At 36.7% G+C, this 24,374-nt stretch overlaps 1 protein-coding gene across 1 annotated transcript in view; it reads left to right on the top strand.

Moving 5' to 3' along the window:
• The first annotated feature begins 273 nt into the window (after window positions 1-273).
• The window catches only part of LOC149791932 (uncharacterized), a 58,523-nt gene continuing 34,422 nt past the window's right edge, over window positions 274-24,374 (top strand). The window contains exons 1-4 of the mRNA XM_089969497.1: window positions 274-392; window positions 12,705-12,835; window positions 15,871-16,440; window positions 20,459-20,614. Of these exons, the coding sequence (XP_089825623.1) occupies window positions 15,928-16,440; window positions 20,459-20,614 (669 nt within the window). The 5' untranslated portion in view covers window positions 274-392; window positions 12,705-12,835; window positions 15,871-15,927. The remainder of the gene's footprint in view (window positions 393-12,704; window positions 12,836-15,870; window positions 16,441-20,458; window positions 20,615-24,374) is intronic.

Here is a 24,374-nt window from a genome sequence, read left to right as displayed (position 1 = left end):
GAAAGGTCAAATGTCTATATTTAGCGTATATGACAATGGGCCATTTCTACAACTTATTCAGTGGAATAAAACGAAAACCGAATTTTTCAAAACGCTGAAAAAACAAATAAACAAACATATACACTTACCTACGTCTACTTTTTTAAAACTTTGGAGTTCTTTTTACGAGAATAATGATAAAATGTGGGCGAATATTTGCGGAAAACGAAGAATTACGTCTTTTTCAAAGGTCACCCATACCATCAAGAACGGTAACTCTTCTCGGCACATGGGTACGTGCAAAATGTAAACAATGACAACACAACGACATAATTTGGGTTCAAAAACACACTAAAACTTGATTGTATGAAAAGGCAGACGTTTATAGCAAGGAATCGGATTATTTAGACCAAGTAATGACACTTTATACCAAATTTATTACAAAATATTTGTTCAACTTTTGTTGTGTAATATATTTTCGAGGGTAGAGACGCGATGGGAGTACATGTATCACTCACTGACTCAGTGATACTAGACGTATTGATAATATGCATGTGATTGTGATCACTGAGATATTATCAGTGTCAGGTCATCTGTTCTAGGTACGATTCTTATCTAGAAACACTGGTATTAAAATTAAAATGTTCATGTTTAGTAAGGACATAAAAGAGGTAAAGGTTAAACTATTTTTCAGGATTTTGAAGAATGAAAACAAATTCATTTAAAATTTTCATGCCGTTTTTGTGAATATCAATATGAATATTGTCATCAGAAGCCAAGGAATAGGGAATCGAGTATTTCTCCATTTAAACAAATACATAATCATAAATATTTATTGAGAACCAACTCAGTGCCAGTTTGAGTTTCTTCTCTATCTGTGATACCACAATTGTCTTTACATCATGAACTATGTAATATGGCTCAAAACAATGGTCAGAATTATTATGAAAATAACGCAGATTTAGGACATCCAAAATTTTATGTTGCACCATCCTAAGCTGACACTATAGAAATCCTGACTTACTGTAATGAAAACTTAGTGGAAAACCTGTTGTCATTGATTTTATTTTATAGATATAAATTTGACCAAATATATATTCTTATGATAACTAAATTCTAAAATGGCAATTGTTATTTACTAAATTGGGACTTTAGATCAGTGTATATATGTACAAGAACACAGTAATAAATGTGCACTATTGGTTTTAAGAGTAACATACAATTTCAACTTGGTATGACTCATGATTATGCTATTTCATGCAAAAATATTAGGGGGCATGTGATAAAAAGGTACAGAAAGTCTTCAGAAGTACCTGGAACATAGAAAAAGTGAATTTATTATTGAAGCTGAATGTTCACAACACATTTGTATATAACCATATGTAATAAATATGCAACTTTCAGCATGAAGTAACATGTGGTCAAGAACTTTCAAAAAGTGACCAAAGACCAATATTAAAAATGGTGGATGGTACATGTGTTTGAATGCTTCCTGTGAATTTATTTGAAAAGATATAAAGATGGGTTCGTTTTTTAAATCTGCACACTCAAATTAAGCAGAAAACATTCCATTTTAAAAGCAGCAGTTAATTTCAACTTCTGTATGACTCAAAAATATAGTATTTCATGCAAAATTGTTGGCGGCGGTGGGTGATAAAAAGGGACGGGGGTGGGCTTCAGAGTTACCTGGAACATAGAAAAAGTCAAATTATTCTTAAAGCTGAATGTTCACAAAACATTTCTACATAAAATATATGTAAGAAATATGCAAATTTCAGCTTGAAATAACATGAGGTCAAGAATTTTCAAAAATTGCCAAAGACCAATATTAAAAATGGTGGATGGTACATGTCTTTGAATGCTTCCTGTGAATTTATTTGAAACAATATCATAAAGATGGGTTCATGTTTTAAATCAGCACACTCAAATTATGCAGAAAACATTCCATTTTTATATATTCTTTAATTATGAAAAAATCATCCCCTTTACTAAAGGTCCGTACACAGTAGAGATATAAAAAAAAATTGTTTGGTGAATTTAATATGAAATTTAGGGTGCAAAGCATTCACCAGTCAGGAATGAATAGGCTTTGAGGAAACTGTTATAGTATTAAAGTTTGAATAACAGTTAATATAGAATTTTATTTGAGTAAATGTGTCTGTGTTAGGGTAATCTGGTCATATTTTGACCGCTGAGGTCATTGACATAAGACAAACAACTTCATTATTGAAGCTGACTGTTGGAGGACAATCGGGGCTCGATGAAGTCAGTCCTGTGCTTCTCTTAGCTAATGGGTCTTCATGTGGCTGATGAGTCTGAAGCCAGATGCGCATGTCCTGGGGCAGTGTGTACACCAGAGGTATGGGTTGGTTCTTGATGTTGAAGCCTTCCTGCATTCCCTGGCATCGGTGACATTCATTCTGTGGGCATCCTTGAAGGTTTTGCACCCATTATGAACAGCTGTACACCAGCCAGATCTATCTTTGGCGCAGGACTTGGTCTGTCATAGATATCGAGCAGCATCTCATGGTGTTTTTGATGGAGTCTTTGAATCTTTTCTTCAGGCGACCAATTTCTTTGTGTCCACTAGATAGATAGAGCTCCATACAAAATCTGACATGGCATTCGAGACCCCTCCATAAGGATGACATGACCCTTCCACAGGAGTTGGGCTCTCATGACCATCGCTTCGATACTGGTATAACCTGCTCTATCCAGCACTTCTAGGTTCATCACTTTGTCTTGCCATCTGATGCCCATAATCTATCACAGGGCTCTCATGTGGAAGCGCTCAACTTGCTTGATGTGCTTCTTGTATGTTGTCCATATCTCACATCCAATAGGAGGCTTGTTAGAACAACTACTTTATAACCCTTTATCTTGGTGGACAGTTTGATATTCCTGTCGCTCAACATGTAAGAGTGGAGACTGCTGCTGCGTGTCATTATCTCTTTGTCTAATGATCCATCAGAAGATATGATGCTTCCAAGGTATTTGAAGTGATTGACAGTTTTCAGCTGGGTGTCTTCAATAGACAATCCAGGGGTGAGCTGTGGTGCCTGGGACAGGTTGGTGAAGTACCTCTGTCTTGCTCAGACTGATACTGAATCAAAGTGTCTTGAGGCTTCTGCAAAGTGAGTAACAATGATCTGGAGATCTTCTTCCATGTGTGCCATGTTTTGGACCGGGCAAAGGTCAAAGAGATACCCATCCAGTCTGACGCTGACTACTGCATGCCTATCTACAATATAGGAAGCAGTCAGTCAGGCTTCTTGCAATAAGTTTTATTATTTGAAAAGTGTACAATTTGAGTTCTTCCAGAAAAGTGATTTTATTGTGACTCTATATGCAGGGGTAAATCTGACTGTGTTGTGGCTTATTTATTCTGACCTTTGATATGTGTAATTCTGACCACCATTTAAGGATTGTACATATACAAGTTTCATCTGTAAAATACAAAGATTTTGTTTATCTTAACAGATTTTAAAGCTTTTATTTGTTTTTATTTTTTTCAGAGAGAGAGATAGCAGATAGAAAGCGCTATTGCTATATAGATAATTGTGGATCTTGTTATAGAGATAATTGTGGACAGTAGTAACATTTTATTTTTATTTAGATTTATACCTTTAATTTTTTATTTGTTTGTTTTTAATTACATATTAATTCCTGGTTTCTTTTCTTCAAAGTTCAGCATAAACTAATCATAATTCTACATTCTCTTTAAGCTTGTGTTCCTGGTTTGAATTGCCCTCTTATGAAAAAAAACCTGGAGTAAATCCAACCACTATACAGAACATTGCATACTATTGTTATCTGTCATAAAACTGGTGCAATGTTTTTCATTTTTCTTGCGAAACAAAGCATTATTTTAAAGCTATGATAACATTAATTATTATGTTATTGAAAGTTTTACAAATCTTTGATGATTGCTTTCTGACTAGGGTCCTGCATACATTTTTTTTATGAATGCCCCTTCTGAACTTGCAAGGATGAGAGAATACTGAGGCGATTACGTCATTTTGTCACGCGATGCCTTCGTCTCCTGGAAACATCTTTACTAATTTGCATACGCATGTGCACAAATAAAAACAAAGAACACTGGAAGTAATTTGTATATCTTTGTCGGAACAGAAGGATGTACATCCACGGTCGGAATTACTGGTCGGAATATGACCATGTTACCCTACCACACTGACATATACTTTAGACCTTTAGGGACCAACAATTGATTTATTGAATTTTCAGTAGCTTGAAAAAATATTCATGCAATGGTACAAATGATTCCATTATGTCACTTGAATATCATAGTTCACAACAAGAAACGTAGTGCTGAAACCATGATTTTTTACTACCAAAAACTACCACCACCCCAACACAGTCATATTTTGAAGAACACAATTTTGTTTCAGTAATCTTGAGGAAAACAAAAATACTCCCACCCACCTTGATATATAACCATAGCATGTATAAACAGTAGAAAGTCCTATTTATAACTCATGTAAAAATATCCTTTGATTATTTTGTACAGCTAATTGTCATATAGAAAAAGAGGTCATGTAGAAACAAGCACTATTTCTTGTATGACTTAATTGGCTCACAAAAGCTATGGTGATGTGCTAAGTCCTTTGAAGACTGCTGTGTGGGGAGCCCTAATTTGCATAGGTAAAGTTCATGTAGTGGAACAACCCAATTTTTTGAAGTTATAGGTAAATTAAACAGATGCTTGTTGAAGAATGGATGAGTTATCCATCATTGCCTTGAATGAGAATGCTTATCATTTGTATTAAAGATTATTGCCAAGTTCGTGATCAGTGGTAACATTTATTGGAACAAGAGGATCACTGTCTTCAGTACCCACTGATTGATTAATACTAGCAGTAAAAGTGACTTCAACAAGAAAAGACTGACCGATAAATGTATCAGCTAAAGGAATAACTTTTTGATCAACATCATTCTCAAGAGCTCTTCTTGCTGTGGCTCTGGTAACTGTAAATAGAATCGATAGAACTGTCTCACTGGAATCAACGTATTGTTTCAAACAAGGCTTGTCATTGGATTAGCCATGGACTTATCTCTGGCTACATTATTGCCTTGTAATTAATACATTCAATGGGTAAAGAATCAATGCTCCAACGATCTCATAATAAGAACGGTTTGACTAGAAGAAGACATCTCAGACAAAAGCAAAGTACCGGCTAACAAAAAACTGAGAAGCTCTTGTGTCCTTTAATGTTTTAACAAGGGATAGGCATGGCAGAATCTCTGTTCCAGTAATCTAAAAGGTTAGTGAGTCCTCCTCGGAGTCATACCAAAGACTTATAAAAATGGTACAGTGTAATAGCAACTGCCTTGCTTGGCGTTCAGCATGAAGAGATTAGTGTTCAGACTGGTCGACCTGGTGTCAGGATAATGTGACTGGATGGGACATGATACCCAAGCATTGGACATCACTATAATCTGCCACAATTCAGACATCGTAGCAATATGGCTGGAAAATTGTTAAAGCTACATTAAAAATCCAAATCACACACACACAGAAAATCACCATTAAGTTATATAAAACCTTCTGTCATCTATGGTTCATAAGTCTCCATAAGAAAATCTGACTGGGATTTGTTTGACCCAACAATTGTATTGCTTTCAGTACAAGACCATAACATTGCTCTCTTTGAAACAAGGGCATTTGAAATAACTGGTGTCTTTATTCTTTTCCTTATTTTTCAACCAGTAACGATCAGAAATAATGTTCCCTTTCTTCTTGCAATAGGTGCACATAACAAGATATAAGGATTTATGATCAGCCTTATCAGAAGTTTGATTCATTAAAATTGTGCTGGATTGAGAGTTGGAAGTACTCATAAGAAACAAAACACTGCTGAGAGGAAGACTTCTTGACAGACAAAACTTTGTGAGTCAAGGAATAATCATCAGCTGTGTGAGAAGCATGGTTTTTTTTTTCTCACTCTTTGCTCATCAAGATAAGTCTTGACATAACTATGGATATACAATTTTTTGAACTCCTCAGTTAATATGAGCTATCCTAGGTTATTATAATCTTGATGAACTTTCTTGACTGTCACCACCTATCAATATTTGTTCTTTTTTCTATTGTAAATTCAGCATGTATTTGTCCAGTTTATTTTCTGAAATTCCTAAACCTTTGTTGATATGCCTTGGGTATCAATTCATAACCCTTCAAAGTTTTATTCTCACTCAGGCAGCAGCAGTATAATAAATATAATTAGAAAAAGGCTGACACATTCTTTCTGAAGAAATGGTGTGAAAAGTCTATTCTTTAAAAATTAGATAATTAAGGAATATGGCACATCCCTTACATACAAGTTCATACAAAAATTTATTATCAATATTACTTTTGTAGAATTCTGTGGAGTTATGCAATACTAATAACTTGGAAAAACACTATTAGAACTACTATGAAATCAGAATTACCATTACATAAAAATATAAATCATCTCAGGAAGCAAGACAAAATTGCAAAAGTATTTCATACAATTATATATGAGAAAAAACAAAAGAATTCCAGATGGAAACTATATGCAGGTCTTTTCTAAATCAGAATTGCAGTGTACTCACATGAAGATTTGTATTCAATGTTTTTTTCTTATCTTCTCTACTATTGAGGATACAGGACCTAAGAGTTTTCAATACAAAATTCTCCACAGAATTCTCTATAGCAGATTGTTTAAAATGAAAATCTTTCAGTCATCATTAGGTACTTTTTATAATGAAGCTGTTTCATTTATTTACCAAATGTCTTTTTGTGAAAACAGTATTGATAAATTTTAGGCCAGTTATTGTAGACAAATATCTTATGGAGTTAGATTTAACAGAAGATACCATATTATTTAGAGTTAGAAATGTACCAGAACTGGAGATCATTAATGTATGTTTAAATTTGATAAAAAGTACATATATACTTGTAAAATTAAAACTTGTATTTCAAATTTTGTGGCTTGCATAGAACATATCAAACATCATAAACATCTGGAATTATTTTCTACATACCTGTACTCATTGGCAAGGGCAGAAAAAATAGGAATGTGGTTTAAGATTAAAGCAGCACTGACACTATTCAGTAATTAGTTATGTACCAAACAGGTGTGTATGCAGGTATGCAATGTGCATAATACAGGTATCTACTTAAATATATATATATATATATATATATATATATATATATATATATATATATATATATATATATATATATATATATATATATATATATTTATATATATGTGTATGTATGTATGTATATGCACATACATACATAAAATATGTGAAAATTAACAATATTTGTATTTATATATGCATATAACATGACCAAAGTAAATAAAGTCTAAAACAATTAGTCAACCCTGCAAGATATATCCCATGACCATTTAGTAAAGCCAATGAATAATTTAAATAAATAATTCCTATCAGATTATATTTGAACACTTGCCGACTCTATAATGGACTCCCACAGACTGATATAAAACAGGAATTAATTATTGTTTCCAATGTCCCTCTAAATATATATATATATATATATATATATATATATATATATATATATATATATATATATATATATATACGCTGTCACTTTGCCTGGATCTGATTTATTCCCATTAAAAATTCCAATCAAATTGTAAATGAATTTGTTTCTAGAACATTTTCAGCTAAATAGAAAATGTAGCAAAATATGTAACTTCCCATTAAAGCTTGCAAATTTCATGATGTTGATTTCTAGGCACTAGCCACCATATTTTATGATACAGCAATTTTATTTATCAGTTTTAATTGTGATTTTCTTCACATTCAACAAACAGGGTTCAATTTTTGGGGTAATTTCTAGGAAATGAATAGTATCAAGCTTAACTTTGCAGATTTATGAGTCTTCTCTGCAAGAGTTATCAAGGTAGAGGTGTAGTGTACAGAAATATGGAAGAAGGGAAGTAGGGATATTGTATCATTCCTGTTACTCCCATCTCTGTATCAGGCTATCTATAGATGTAAAATGAAAGGGGAAAAAAATTGGTGTCAGAACTGGGGTCAAGTGAAAAATGAGGGGGGTCTCCAAGAATGTATTGACAAATTTTCATCTGACCTGTATTTTTTTCCACTTTGAAGATAAAAATTGCAACTTGCATTACATACTTTATCTCTGTCTCATTAAACAAATCAACAAACATGCATTAACATTCAGACAAATATCTAGTCCATTCATAGTTTATTAGTTTATTTTCCTTTGTACTTTAGTTTACTTTTAAGTCTCATTCATCTTTTGTAGTAATATTATAAACCAGCACATTACAAATAACATATATAAGCCAATGCAAAAACCCACATAAACCCTTTTGAAACAAATGGCAGCTGATTTACTGCCTATGTCATAAAATAGGTCTTCAATCCATTTTAGTTTACTTCTTCCCAGAACACATTTATCCAAAAAATCATAGAGGCTAATGGTTTATCTTTTTTCATTAAATACATTTAAACTTGTTTTTCTTTTATTGCAGCAAAGTTACAAAACAGCAGCAGCTACAAAAACACTCCCTTTAACACATTTTTCTCAGCAAGCTTACTGAGTTCTTTGTTGTAAAATAATGCCCTGGGTGATAATGTGTTCTTCGTTGTAAAATAATGCCCTGGGTGATAATGTGTTCTCCAGATACCTTGATGTAAACAAAGGCAAATTTGTGAAAATTCTTAAACCCTATCACAAAAGATTATTCACTTTTGCAGTCTTTGATATCACACAAAGATAAGTCACTCGGGTGATTCCAATGGATGTGACATATTCCAACCAAGGGAATTATTTTCTCCATTTTTATTTAAAGTTGTGCTCCACACTTACTGTTTTCATCTGGAGAACTTTTTAAAGTCAGTAAAACATCAAGGTTAGTTTGTCTGGACAAATGTTACTGAGCTTGATGGAAATTAGGTGAGAGCTCGTAAGATATGGGGAAGCTACTCTGTCATAGCAATGCCTCTGTTCAAAGTACACATGATTCCATACCTTATCCTATGCATTGGAGACTGAATAAATCCTGATCACATTATGTGAATCCTTCATGTAAAAGATATACACTGCAATGAAAAGTGAGCAGATATCTAATGTGCATCTCTGATGCACAAATGTTGCATAAAGGGAAAAACTGTATATGTTTTGCAACCTGGAACATCAGGACCATGTGTCCTGGATTGACCGCTGACCTACAGCAGATCGACGATGCACAGAAGACTGCCGTCATTGACAAGGAACTCTGCGAACTAAACATCGACATTGCCTGCCTCCAGGAGACCCGACTGGCTGACAGCGGCACCATCAGGGAAGCCAATTACGCATTCTTTTGGCAGGGGAAGCCCTCAGATGAACCTAGGCAGCATGGTGTAGGCTTTGCCGTCAAGAACATGCTAATTGCCTTCATTGAACCTCCATCATCAGGTACTGAGAGAATCCATGCCCTCCGGTTGTCAACATCCTTAGGCCTGGTCAACATCTTCAGCATGTATGCCCCAACTCTCTGCTCCACCTATGAGGAGAAAGACAAGTTTTATGAGACTCTGGATCAGGCCATATCCAGTATCCCCAACAATGAAAGCCTTTACTTACTAGGAGACTTCAATGCTAGAGTGGGAGCTGACCATAAGGCCTGGTCCACCTGTCTTGGCTTTTATGGAAGGGGCAAGATCAATGAGAATGGTCAGTGACTGCTGGAGATGTGCTGCTCCCACAGCCTATATGTGACCAACACTTTCTTCAAATGCAAGGAGATCCACCAGGTGTCGTGGAGACACCCACGTTCATGCCACTGGCACCACCTAGACCTCGTCATCACCAGGCATGCAGAACTGACCAGTGTCCTCCTCACCCGCAGCTACCACAGTACCAATTGTGACACGGACCATTCCCTCGTGGCCAGCAAGGTGCGAATATTACCCAAGAAGCTGCACCAGTCCAAGAAGGGTCACCCATGCATCAACACCTGCTGTGCAAGCAACCCAGAGAAAACACAGCAGTTCATCAACAAACTGAAGGAAGCCCTCACCAAAGTGACACCTGATGACACCATTGACTCCAAGTGGTCCCATATCCGTGACTCTTGTGTACAGTTCAGCCATCACAGCTTACGGGAAGAGGGAGTGAAAGAATGTCGAGTGGTATGAGGCAAACTGGAAGGAGATGGAGCCCGTGACTGAGGCAAAGAGGAAAGCCCTCCTGGCATACAAGGCTGCACCTAGCCACAGAACACTACAAGCCCTCAGGATTGCAAGGAACAATGCCCAGAAGACCACCTGCCGCTGTGCCAACACCTACTGGCTGAACCTTTGCAACAGTATACAGACTATCTCGAGCTATGTGCAACCCAAAACAATGTCACTGGAACTGCCGTGGACGCCATTCCAGACCACCCTGGAAGAACTCAGAAAAGCCATCGATTGCCTTGCCTGTGGGAAGGCTCCTGGAAGCGATGGCATTCCGCCTGAAGTCCTCAAGAGCGGAAAACCAGCACTGCTCCAGCCCCTACACACACTCCTCTGCCTTTGCTGGGAACAGGGATACATCCCACAGGACATGCATGACGCAAACATCATCACTTTGTACAAAAACAAAGGAGACTGTAGTGACTGCAACAACTATTGGGGCACCTCCCTCCTCAGCATCGTCGGAAAGCCTTTCACCCGTGTTGCCTTGGTACGCTTGCAGATCCTAGCCTCCCGCGTCTACCCAGAGTCCCAGTGTGGATTTTGAGCTGGCAGGTCAACTGTAGACATGATCTTCTCACTACGTCAGCTGCAGGAGAAGTGTTGCTAGCAGCAGATGCCCCTCTACATTGCCTTCATAGATCTGACGAAGGCGTTTGACCTGGTTAGTCGGAGTGGACTCTTCAGACTCCTGCAGAAGATTGGTTGCCCCCCACGTCTGCTTGCTGTCATTATGTCGTTCCACGAGAACGTGCACAGCACAGTGGGCTTCAGTGGCGCAACATCTGAAGCATTCCCAGTCATCAACGGAGTCAAACAAGGCTGTGTCCTTGCACCAACGCTCTTTGCCATCTTCTTTTCCATGCTTCTCCAGTATGCATTCAAGGACTGCAGCGAGGGAGTGTACATCCATACCAGGACTGACGGCAAGCAGTTCAACATCGCCCGTCTCCATGCTAAGACTAAAGTCACAGAGGTGCTCATCTGTGAATTGCTCTTCGCCGATGATGCAGCCTTGACATCACACACGGAAGATGGACTTCAGCAGCTGGTATGCCGCCTCTCCCAAGCTTGAAAGGAATTTGGACTGACTATCATGGCGCAGGACGCAGACTCCTCTCCCTCTGTCACCATCGATGGGTACAACTTGGAAGTTATCGAGAACTTCACATACCTCGGGTCTAACTTCTCCAGCTCACTCTCCATTGATTCTGAGGTGAACGGCAGGATTGCCAAGGCAGCAGCAGTGATGGCCAGACTTAACCAGAGAGTCTGGAACAACCCCAACCTCACAGAGAAGACCAAACTGCTTGTCTACCAAGCCTGCATACTCAGCTCACTTCTCTACAGCAGCGAAACATGGACCACCTATGCAAGACACGAGAGGAAACTCAACAGCTTCCACCTGAGATGTCTCCGGCGCATTCTGCACATCCAGTGGCAGGACAAAGTACCCAACACAGAGGTTCTAGAATGCGCCAACTAGAACAGCATGTTCTCCATTCTCAGCGAAAGGCACCTTCACTGGCTTGGCCTTGTCAAGAGAATGGATCCAGGCTGCATTCCCAAGGATCTGTTATATGGGGAGTTAGCAGAAGGTGCACGACCAGCTATACGGCCACATCTGCACTACAAAGATGTTTGCAAGAAGGATATGAAGGCGGCAAACATCAATGTCAACAACTGAGAGAGCTGTGTAAACAACCATTCCAGCTGGCGTCTAGCTGTCAAGCAGGGAGTTCAAAACGCAGAGGAAGAGAGAAGAATAAAACAAGCTGAAAAGAGAGCTAGATAGAAGGATAAACAAAAGCTTACTTTGGAGCTATGCCATCGTCTCCCGTAGACGGATGGATGCCAAGAAGAATATATATATATACTGTACATGTACTTTACAAAACTACTGAACTATTGTTACAGTATCATTCCCGCTACTTCCATCACTCATGTACTGTAGAGAACTATTGAACATTGGCTGTGGGTATATTGTATCATCCATGTTACTTCCTTTACTGTTATACATGTAGTGTACAGAACTGTTATATGGGACATTGGTACATGTACTGTACAGAACTGTAAAATGGGACATATGTACATGTACTGTACAGAACTGTAAAATGGGACATAGATACATGTACTGTACATAGGTACATGTACTGTACAGAGCTGTAAAATGGGACATACATACATGTACTGTACAGAACTGTAAAATCATTCCTGTTACTCATGCTCTGTATACACATGTCCTGTACAGAACTATTGAACATTGGCAGTGATTATATTGATTCATTCTTGCTCTACTCAAATTGCTGTATATAAATGTAATGTAAAGAACTACTGAACACAGGAAGTGGGTATTTTTTATTGGTCCTGCTACTACCATCTCTGTATAAATATATGTACTGTACAGAACTGTTGAACATGGAAATTGGGTATATTGTATCATTTCTGGTACTCACATTGCATATATGTTTATTTAGTAGCTCATTAAATATATAATCATTTATTTCCAGTTAATAGCTTGAAGAAATTTTACAACCATGTGGATATGATGGCTGCATTATACTGTGGAAAATTAGCCAAGATGCAATGTGGATTTAATGGCTGCATTATACAATGTGGACTTTGCCGAAGAAACAGAAATGTAAGTTGCTGAAAAATGAAATGAAACTCTGACACTATAGTACAATGTATATAGAGATAAACAATGAGACTTGATATTTTTTTCACATAGCACCACATGTTTGGTTAGAAAATTATAGTGTTACCCTCATCTGCCTGTTTATATGGTTATGTTTTACGTAGGTCTATTTCCCAGGCACAAATATTGTTACCCTAGACTGTCGGTTATGTTCTGTATATAGACCCAGCTCTGAGGATTTTTGCTAAGCTAAAACTAGAGAAGAGCTGTAAGCATCAGTCAGAGGAATGGTACCTTTTTGCAATGTAACACTGTACCTAATGTAATTCATATAGATGTGCATAGTTATGTAGGAAAAGCATTAATGTTGTGATATGTATGTATTACAGCTGGAATTCACTTGTGTGTTAGTACATGGCCAACACAAACTGGTCATCCATCAATAACAAATTATACAAAACCTGTTTCTTGATGACTTGGGGATCATATTTTTGGACCATTCAATTCTGAACCACTCAACCTGACTCAATCAGATTTAGCCAGTCATTTTTATACAGCAAGAAAATTCAGAACTATAGCTGATGAACTAGTACAATTAATATAATAACAGCTAACTAAAGGTGATGTGCAATAACAGTGTTAATATCGGATAAAATCTGATGACCCTTTGTTATGCAAGGTATGCCTAACGAGCGAAGACAAAGTCTGATGATAAAAACAAAATAAAATTAGCAATGAAATATTTTGAAATATTACTACATTGTAGTTAAATAAATCATTGATGAAGATTTCATTATTTCATTTACTCATTGTACAGGTTTTCAAAGTAAGTGACACAAGAAGTTGAAAGCTCCTTTAATACATTCTGAAACTACAAAAGAATACATACATTTAAATAGGAAAATTTTGCAGAATCGTAATTAAAAGATTCAGAGTTTCATTCAGAAGAAATATAATTGAGTACAGATTCTGCAGTGGTAACATTTGAGATCTGAGTTTTCAATGGTGTTGAATCATGTTTGAAGAGACTATTGATTTAGAAAATAAATTGATTTTGATATGTAAAATTTAAGTAGGATTTAATAATCTCTATTATCAGACTTATGAAACGGAAGCAGTTGAAAAGTTCAGTTAACCAAATTCTAACACAAAACAAAGTCTGTGACATTTACAAATAAAATTTGGACAGAAAATAAGCGAATTATGAAATCAACTTAATAAATGGATTGAATATTTGATGTTGCACATAGCAGTTATTCAGTGGAAACTGGTGAATATATTGATCTGAAAAGGTGAAATACAGATGTTCATTACTTATTTTATGCCGTATTATATACATTAAATACACTAAGTGATATTTAATGGTTGTCCAATGAAAATTCTAGTCAGAAGCTGGTTTGAAACAAAATTGATATCTCTAAATGAAATACATTGAAGTGGGAAGGAGAAAAACAGCATTAAAGTCCATAGAGTAACTGAGACCAAGAAGGTTAAACTCGTTGAGATACATATCATATTTGATTAATAAATGCAAACATGGAAGGTGCGATTACACTTCAAACACAAGCATGGAAGGTACCATTACACTGCAAACACATGCATGGAAGGTACCATTACACTGTAAACACAAACATGGAAGGTACCATTACACTACAAACATGGAAGGTGCCATTACACTGCAAACACAAACATGGAAGGGTACTATTACACTGCAAACACAAACATGGAGGGTGCCATTACACTGCAAACACAAACATGGAAGGTACCATTACACTGCAAACACAAACATAAAAAAGAATTGATGTGTCAAACATGCTTGCATATCTTTTGAGACACAGACAAAATTATTAGAAATAAGAAAAACCATGTTACAGTGTGGTCAGCTCAGTAATATGATGACTATAGATAGAGCACTTATAAAAATTATAAATAATGACTTGGTTCTGAATAAAAATGGGGTTTTCTGACCACCAACATACATGTATCTGCAGTGTTGGGAAGGAACATTGAAAACCAAACCTACCTGCCTTGCATTTTGTACTTCACAGAGCTTATATACATGCACATATGAATTTTGGAATGTCTTTATTTATGTACATTCCAGTGAACCAGTTGACAGTCAGCACTCTGCCATTGATATATAGCTCAGAAGTCTCGACTCCAGCTTTAGCTGTATTGCCCCATGAGTATGTTAAAGCAGTCCAGTATGTTTTTATTAAAAATCAGTTTGTTTTAATAGAATACCTTGTAAGATGCTGCTCAAATAATTTTGTTCTTAAAAAATTGTAAATTGAATTGCTCAATTACACTTTATCATACATGTATTTACTAATATTGTCTGTGACAAGTTTTTAATGATTTTCAGTCCTTATTTAAGGTTCAAGACCAAATGCCATGACAAAACAATTATGTACTGCATCAGTGTTATTTGATGAACATATTGACTTAGACATAAGTTAAGTACCATAATAGATCCATATGAAGTAGGAAAACATTTTAATTCATTGTTTTTTACGTTAGTATGAAACTGTAGAATATTACGATGTGATTTCATACCCCCAAATAATCAGCTTCAGATAGTTTGTCAGAATATTTTCTAAACCAAAATGTGTAATGGAACCTTTAATCTCATTGAAATATGAACTAATAATTGAATTCCTTATAGGCCAGCATAGTAGATCTAATCTTACTAAGTATACAAGTCAAGAAAAGAAAATGTTTCAAACAGTGGGAGTAACACATATGATGGACTTGTGCCTTGTATTTCCTGTCACCTTTGTGGTTATAAGGCTACATGATTAAATTCTTAAATACTTATTATTGATATGCAGTGAAATGACTTAAGGTTTAGGATATGAAAGGCAGAATTTTTTTTAATGTTCACAATAGTTTTCTTCAAATTTCACTTAAAATCTTTCGATTTTGGCTTGTTTTAAGAATGGAAATGATATTTACTACCATGTTCCAAAAGTTGCAGTATTTTAATAACTGGAATAACCATAGATAACATCCAGATTGTTCTATTATATTGATTCCAGGCCTTGGTGGTTGGAGATGTCCTTGAGGTGTGATTTAACAGAAGTGTTACCAAAATAATGACGGCGGTATCAGTTCCCTCAAATAAGGTCAAGGACAGGAAGTATATAAATTGGCTGAAGGTGAGTCTTGCCTTGTCGTATATGAAGGATGGGATTAGCTCCTTCATCGACCGTGAAGTCAAAAGTATGCACGACAAACTTATGTGGAATATTTATCAAGGAAAAAGGCCACAGAAGTGCGGAAGATGTTTATCTAGAGATATCTGCTGGAATGGCAATAGCTGGGAATTTCCTTACTGCTGTAATTTACAATGTGAAAAATGGCTGCAGGAGTTAGGTAAGCTTTTCACTAGTGGTTTTGACCCCAAACGGATCTATTGGGACAATAGCTTTGTGTCAGAGTGGCCATTCGAACCATGGGAGTGTGCCAAAATTTTCCTACCACGAGGACAGCTACGATCCAAGACTGGGCCTTCTGAGCACGATGCTCAAGCATTGGTGACATTATTGACTAGTTGCGAACATTTCAGTAGTAAACTCTCCCAAAAGGTCACCAGTCTCACACACAATGTAAGTATAGAGAATATGAAGATACTTAGTCATGTAATTGCTGTTTCTGCAAGCCAGTTAGTATCGTTATATAAAAAAAAATTCCTAACCAGTTTTTACGTCTTATATTTCGTTGTCATCATATTGTTAGTGATACTCTAATTTTACGGTGTTATTTGATACCTGCTGCAGTATTTAACAATAATGTGTTATTATATGTGGTCTGCTTTTATACATCAGCCTCCATAAGGTGGTGTGTATTATGTCATGGTGCCAATATTATTCACAATCTACAGTAGCCAGAGCCTGATGAGAACCATGTTGATTAAGGGATCAAAAGATAAAAAGTCCACATCATTGTGACTCAAGGAAGAAAAAAGTGGTTTCAGTTCAGTAATTCAGTTTCTCTGCTGTCTAGAGTTACTAAACTTTGTGGTTAGGAAAAACCTTGTTAATTGTGAGGTCAAAAGACAAAAGATTAAAGGCATTGCCACAGAAACAAATATAAAGTTGCAACACAGTAATATTAATAACACGCTGCAAACATGGACCATACTCTTAAGGTTGTTGTTGTTGTTGTAGGGTTTAATGCCATTTTTCAGCACACGATAGGCTATACATGGCGGCCAGTATTAATGGTGGAGGAAGAACCCGGGAAAACCCCGGAAAGAACCACCGACACTCTTAAGGTAAGGAAGACCCTGTCAACCTTGGGCCAAAATAGAAAAGGTCAAGATTACTGTAACTGCAAGAAGAAAAGTGGTATCTGTACAAAAGTTTGAATGATTTGCATTGAAGATTCATAACAAAGGGGTTATGCCACTTCTACCAACTAATGTGTTGCAAAGGAGTTTCCAAAATAATGAAAAGTTGGAAGGTTCTAATACAAATTTTTTCATATGATTCAAGTATTTTACATACAGCCTGAGTTTGAATATGGTGCCTAAAAGTTTTGGATATGTTCAAGACTACACATATTAACTGTGCCAGGTTTACAGGCATCTATCCAAATGTATGAAACACTCGATCCAATCAGATCGAGCTTGTTTGTAGTGTGCAAGTTTGTGGTATCAACTATGTTGAGACACTAAACTTGATTGTACAGACTGAATGCATTGAAGAGGAAAAAATGCATTAAATTATTATTCACATAAGAATGGCAACTACACAGTTTTTAATTTCAGCTGTTTGTCAGAACATCTTAGACTTAAACCCCTTAGGCCTCATCTTCATACAGGCATGTATAAAATTAATGAAGAAATGTCAAGTGAGAAACCAACATAATATCAGCTTATATGCATGTAACTGCATGAGCTTTTGGGGGCAATGCTCCCCTGGCCCCCCCTACCAGAGCATTGCCCTAGACCTACAAGGGGCAAAAGGAGTCCCATCGACCCCTGTTCACAGCTCTGGCAATAAATGAATTTGATTTTTGTCTAGGGATGCCTAACTTTGTTTATGGCTTGCACTTTGGATAAGGAAGAAGCCTATCAATTTCATGGTTTGAAGGTAAATGGTTAGGGTCACTGTGATAGAATTAAATAGATGGTTTACATGCAACATACCTGAACTAAACTTTAAATGGCCTGCATTTGGGTTATGGAAGCCTATAAACTTTGGTTCACGCAGATTAAGCCTAGAAATATTGGTTCACGCAGATTAAGGGTAAAGGTATGTGAGAAAGTTTGCCAGTAGCTTCTTGTTGGTCGGTGGTTCTTACTGGGGTTTTCCTGGGTTCTTCCTCCACCATTTATACTGGCCACCATGTGTAGCTTATCTTGTGCGTTAAACCCTACAACAACAGCAACAACATTAGGGTAAAGGTCAAGGGCAGTGACAAAAAGAATTAAAATGTTTTTGTGCCAATATTACCTTTGCTGACCACATACTTTCACCAAAGTTAGTGAATTGCTTGCATGTTGGTTAAGAGTGAAGGATATTGATTTAGGAATTATGAGTTCATATTGACTGATTATGCAAATTTTATACATCAGCCAGAAATGTCAAGGACTTTTAAATATGGGGCAGGCACAAAATTTGTCATTTAGTGTGCTCTTGTTAGGATCACTAACCTCTTCCTTTAAAATTTTTTTTTAATGCTTTTAACAAGAAAGTTAATTTTTATTGTTCCAGTTATCTAGCATTAAATAAAGTTTCAAATCTTTAGTGTCAGTCAGTGACAAGTTTTTCATTTAAGTAGATTTCTCTGGCATTATTAAGCTCAGATACAACATTTTGTGGCTGAATCTAGGTGAAAACAGTGCCACCTTACCCAAATTAGGTCACAAGTGTATATTTCATGGCTCAATTAGTCTGGGACCACTCCAGTGACCTAAGTTGTTAGATTGTCCACCTCAACTGTGAGAGGTTGTGGGTTTGAACCTTGGTGGCATTGTACCAAAGACTTATTACAGTGGCAATAGCAGCTGCCTTGCATGGTGCTCAGCATTAAGAGGTTAGTGTTAGGACTGGTTGGCCTGGTGTCAGGATAATGTGACTGGGTGGAACAAGATGCTGCATGTTGCAGCATGATGCCCCAGTTCTAACTATTGCTATAAACTGCCACACTGTAGCCATCATAGCAATGTGACTGAAAGTTATTTAAAGCTATGTTAAAAATCCAAATCACACACTGTCTGGTTAAATTTTCCATGATGTCCATTTCTCGTTCATTTGGCTTGGATTATTTTTAATGGCATTCTGTGAAATGAATGGGCATCACTTTTACAAAAAGATAAATTAGGTTGATTCCTCTAGAAAAAAACAACTGATGCACTGCTGTGGATAATGTAAGTTTTAAGCCTTATTCTGTTTACCTGCTGGTTTTTACATTCCAAAGAATAAATTTTGATGGAATTTATTGACAAATTTAGAATAAATCTTGGGTTATTGAGACAACCCCCACCCACTTTTTTGCCTTTTTTCATAGCAAGAAATACACAACATATAGTTATAAACATATTTGGGTATGTTGAGTAAAATTAACCCACAATTCTTAAAGTGGAACTGTACTGTGAAATCTCTGAAACTTCTCCTGGAATAATGATCCTATTCTGGTTAAAGTTTATTTGTAAAAAGTCCCAGAAATGACAGCCAGCCAGTGTGTTTGTTGGACATACATGCTTTATGCTTTTTTTATGTTTACTTGTATATATCAGATATCACTGCCTTTTATTCACCAAGATTCATATAATTTTCTCTACTGCCTTTGAGAAGAAAGGGCACAATTGGTAATGTAGGCTGTGATCATTTTGAGGTGGATCATAGAGCTTATTAGTCCTTTACTGTGAAGGGCCTTTCATTAATGATAATTGAAGCCCATGAGGTTTGAGCCATTGCTGCCTCATGGGCTTACAAAACTCATTTGTTTTTGAGGATGTGATCAAAGTTAAAGTTTGCAATTTCATGCTAACTTCTCCTTTTACCTTTGCTTGTTGGTTCACTAAAACGAAGGTACACTTTCATTGGGTACAATTGTCATGGCTCAAAAAGTGGCCGACAAGGATACCATCCAGCAATAGTCTTCTCTACAGAGAGGTTGAGTATTCCTTGTGTTTGTTTTTCTTTTGACAGTTCTGAGATATTCAGCCTCCCACCAAACTGACAAATTCAGCTATCGGTAGCAACAGGTTTTGTGTTACTGATATTAAAATTTATTTTTTTTGGGATGAGTTAAACTAATTTTAATGATGTAATACTTACCTGTTGCTATTGCCTGACCTGCCCCACACTGATATCCAATTAGTTTGGCTAAATCCTAAAACAGAATGACGGATATTTTGCATGGGTAAAGCATATATGGGGTTGAATAGGGGCATTCTAAAATTCTAGAATGATTGTGAATTCTCGTTATATGATCAGGGTATTTCCATCTGGAAACGAGTAAAGATACAGAATAGCAAAAGGTAAGTACATGTTTTAGATCATTAAAATTAGTTTTACTCCCTTACTCCAGATTACATTTTTGGCCTTAAATTATGTGGCAGAGTCAGATAGTACTGTCTTCACATATTTTTAGTTTTATAATTTTAAATTTCAGATTTCAAAGATTCGCAACAGTCTCATGCACAGTGGAACTATGGAAGTTTTGGACAATGACATGAATATCTACTTTCAAGATATCATTTCCTTCCTAGAAGAACTCAAACCCATGTCCGTTAAGGAATGTGAAAACGCTGTTGCCAATGTCCAAGCGGTACACACATCCTAATGCTTCACACAAACATGCTGTATTGGTCAAAGACCAGAGTACCTCATTTGATAATCATGTGTGCAACTTTCATGATCCTGTAGCAATTGCTTTTTAACCCTACTGGTCATAGGCTAGAAGAGCTTGTGAGACAGCTTAATGACTGACATCCGGCCCAGTATCGGTCTGTTAAAACATATTTATTATTGCCAATCCCCCTCAATTACTTACAGGAGTGCCATGCAGATTAACACATACTTTCATGGAATTTCATCCTAAGGCCTAGTTAGCTCTGAATAATAAGAGAGCCATTTGGACATTCAAGACAGTCACCAGAATGGTGGCCATCTTGAAGATCTTTTTGTTCCTCCTCTGGCACGGATGTTTATATTTATTTTTATTTTTCACTAAAAGACATCTAGTTATGTTTTGTTGGTCCTAAATGAAAATGGCCCCCATCTGACATCCAGTATTGGCATTGTTAAGGCAAGTTAAATATATGACAATTATACTGTGGAACAGAATATTCTGTCACAACATAGGGCATGTTGGAGTTTCTCGGTAATAATATCAGAAATGGTTTCAGTACTCAGTTGTCAAAAATATATAAGGACAAAAGAAATTGTTTTAAGTTGGTTTACTTGATTTCTCTTTAGTAAGTAGAATGTCAGTTACTTCTAGGGACTCTTGTTTATCCATACTCTCCATTAACTGTGTTTTAGGGGAAAATAACCATGTTCATTGTGCAGGTTATGCTTATTTTAGTTGACATGGAAATTGTAGCAAACTTAACTTCAAGATGGAAAAGTGAATATTAAGTACAGAAATTATTAAATCTATGACCTGAGCACCTGTGATCATGATGATCTTGTTGTGAGCATTCATCGGTCGGATTTGACATTCTCTTAATTGGTGACCAGGCTACTCAAAATTAATAAGACACTTGTCAATAAATGAAATTGCTTGTCTTATGCTACTTTGGCAATGAGCGCATATGTGGGATGCATTCATTTCAGTTTAAAATCAATTATTACAATCTATGATATTTGCTTTGGTTTTTATGTGTGCACGCTATGGATGCAATGAAGGGAGCTTTATTGTGCCAAAGTTGAAAAATATAGGCAAGTGGCATAAGGGCGCAGCCTATAACACAAGGGTGCAGCCTATAACAAATTCTGCTTAGGTCTATTTAATCCTGTTTGAAAATGATGTCCTTTAGCTAGATATTGGTGAGCCTTTCTCTTTACTACTGCTTCAGAACAGATGACTGTTTAGGCATTGGGATTTTTTATGTGACAAAATACAGATGTAACCACCATGTCCACCATGTCAGTTATCCTGTGTTATTCCAGCTCCTTCTGAATGCTGAATTATATTATTTGCATATCATCCTTATTGCACAGTTGCTATATACTACTGCAGTATTTTGTATTTTGTGTTTATTTCTTTAAAATATGGGGGAAGGCTGGAAACATGCATTGTTCATATTATTGGCAGTTAAAAGGCTTTACATGTTCTGTTTGTATATTTCTTCTTTATGCCATTTTGAGTTTTTTATTATTATTTGTTAAAAGTTTTACATCTACCTTTTGTTTCATTTGCCTTTAGTTGGATTTTAAGAGCCATCCAAATTAGACATTTTAGAATCATCGAAAGTCAAATTTTAGTAATTGGCTCTTTGGGATTTTACTCCAAGCCAATCCATTTTCCCCCTATGTATACAGTTTAGGCCCCATTCTTTACATTCTAAGAAACATTTTGCTTCATATATATATATATATATATATATATATATATATATATATATATATATATATATATATATATTTAACACATCTTTTATAAAGGATAGATGCCTTAAGTTATCTTCATTCTATATCGACCACGTACAATATTTTCATAACTTCTATGCCCTTGCTAAATTCACTAGAATATTTTGCAAGGAACAAATATAAAAATGAGATTCTTAAATAATATTGTAACTACTGCTACTGACCTGATTGATCAGTCACCAGTTGTTGGCCATTGACCAGGCAACAATCACTAATCAGTAGAGGTAGATCTTCTTTGATATTGGGATAGGGATTGGGTTGATACCCTGTCAGCCCCTCCCATGCACACACATGTTGCTATGCTTCTGATCAATCCAGGTGGAGACATGAAAGCAGCATCAAAATTATACATACCAAAGCAGGAAAGGAGATTGGATCAGTATTGCCTTCTTCTTATGATCTCGCTTAATCCCTACAAGATGAGTGAGCATCCATTCCATAAAAGTGAATTTGTCCTCCTATTTATGGTGCCATGAACACCCTTGCTTTGGCCTCTTGATGATGTTATGGGTCATGTACCCACATTGTCTGCTATCCATTTTAGTCAGAGAGAAAGATGGGTGGAGTGTTCTTCTAGTCCCAGGCACTTGGTGAAGTTCAAGAGGTATTTTTTTCCTGTCGAGTTTCCTTATTAGGAGTAGTCCATCTGCTCTGCAATAGTAGTTACATGATACGCATATCATACTATCAGGTCTCTCTAACCGAGACACACAGCCCAAACTTTGCCTCCCACGGGCTAGAGCTGGATGAGGATATACTACTTTCAGAACTCGTAGAATCTAGTACATTCACAGAAGAACAGGCTGAAATGGCACTTTCTCCACCTCCATTTGGGTCCACTGTCTCTTTCCATATATCAACTTGAAAGTGGCAATTTTAATCAGGACCTGGGCTCATCTCCCAGTTAAGATGCTAAAAAATGCTCGAACTTGAGGCTAGGCGGCTCATCACCATAGCTTTGTATATGCAGGCCTTCTTGCTTGGCAGTCAAGTGCTTGCTTGAGTCAGCTGCCAAAAAACCTCATTGTATACCCTTATCCTTGGCACTGTCTGCAGAGCTGCTCCACCTCCTCGTGGATATTGCTTTGGACACTGCAGGTCATACTGGATCACATTAAGAACCATCTTAGGGCCGGCTCCTTCAAGACAGAGACCCTTTTCAGAGGTCTTTTTCCCTCTATGGCATTCCAAGGTCTGAAGGACCAGCAACACCATTTCCTTACTTTCACTCATAGTCCTTTAAGATGACCATGTTTTTCCACCAATTAAACCTGGTACATTTAAGGGATGATGTGTACACCCATTGCATTGGAGATGGCAGTAAAACATCCAGTCTCTGGCTTTGTACTTCTCGATTTTCTGGGCATTTTGTTGGTTATCAATCTGTTTGCCATGAACAGGTTTCTTTGAGAGGAGCCATTAAAAATGGAGGCTAAATGCTAAAGTCAGGAATGCCATAAGGCCTAGTAACTGTGCCAGCAGATTCCAGTCTTCATCATAACAGGAAGTGTCTTTGGATTTCTTAGCACCAAGACATTTGTCTTATTCTGTGTTTTGCCATTCAGCCTTGTCACCAACCCAAAAGCCATTTTCCAAAGTAATGTCATTAGTTGATGCCTACCTGAGGTCATTGGGTTTCCATATTCACTACCATTTTCATATGTGGTTGATACACAATGGCCTTTTAGCATCCCAGAGACAAGATCTGTCCTGCTGCTGCTACACAGTGACCCATCACAAACCCAGAGAAATCAGAGCTTGTTCCCTCTTGGGATATTGTTTATGGTTGGATTAATTTCCTCACAAAAGCAGACAGAATCCTGGTTCTTTTGGAAGTGTTGCAAGGCAAGACTTTGTTATTGGCTCACATAAATATTTCCCTGCTAGTGACCTTGAGCTCCATGGTAGATCTAGATCTCCTAGAAAGATTACAC

Source organism: Sinohyriopsis cumingii, chromosome 9 (assembly GCF_028554795.1).
Source record: "Sinohyriopsis cumingii isolate HCF-2022 chromosome 9, ASM2855479v2, whole genome shotgun sequence".
Lineage (NCBI taxonomy): Eukaryota > Metazoa > Mollusca > Bivalvia > Unionida > Unionidae > Sinohyriopsis > Sinohyriopsis cumingii.
The sequence above is the reverse complement of the archived record's forward strand: the minus strand, read 5'-3'. Positions and strand labels throughout refer to the sequence as shown.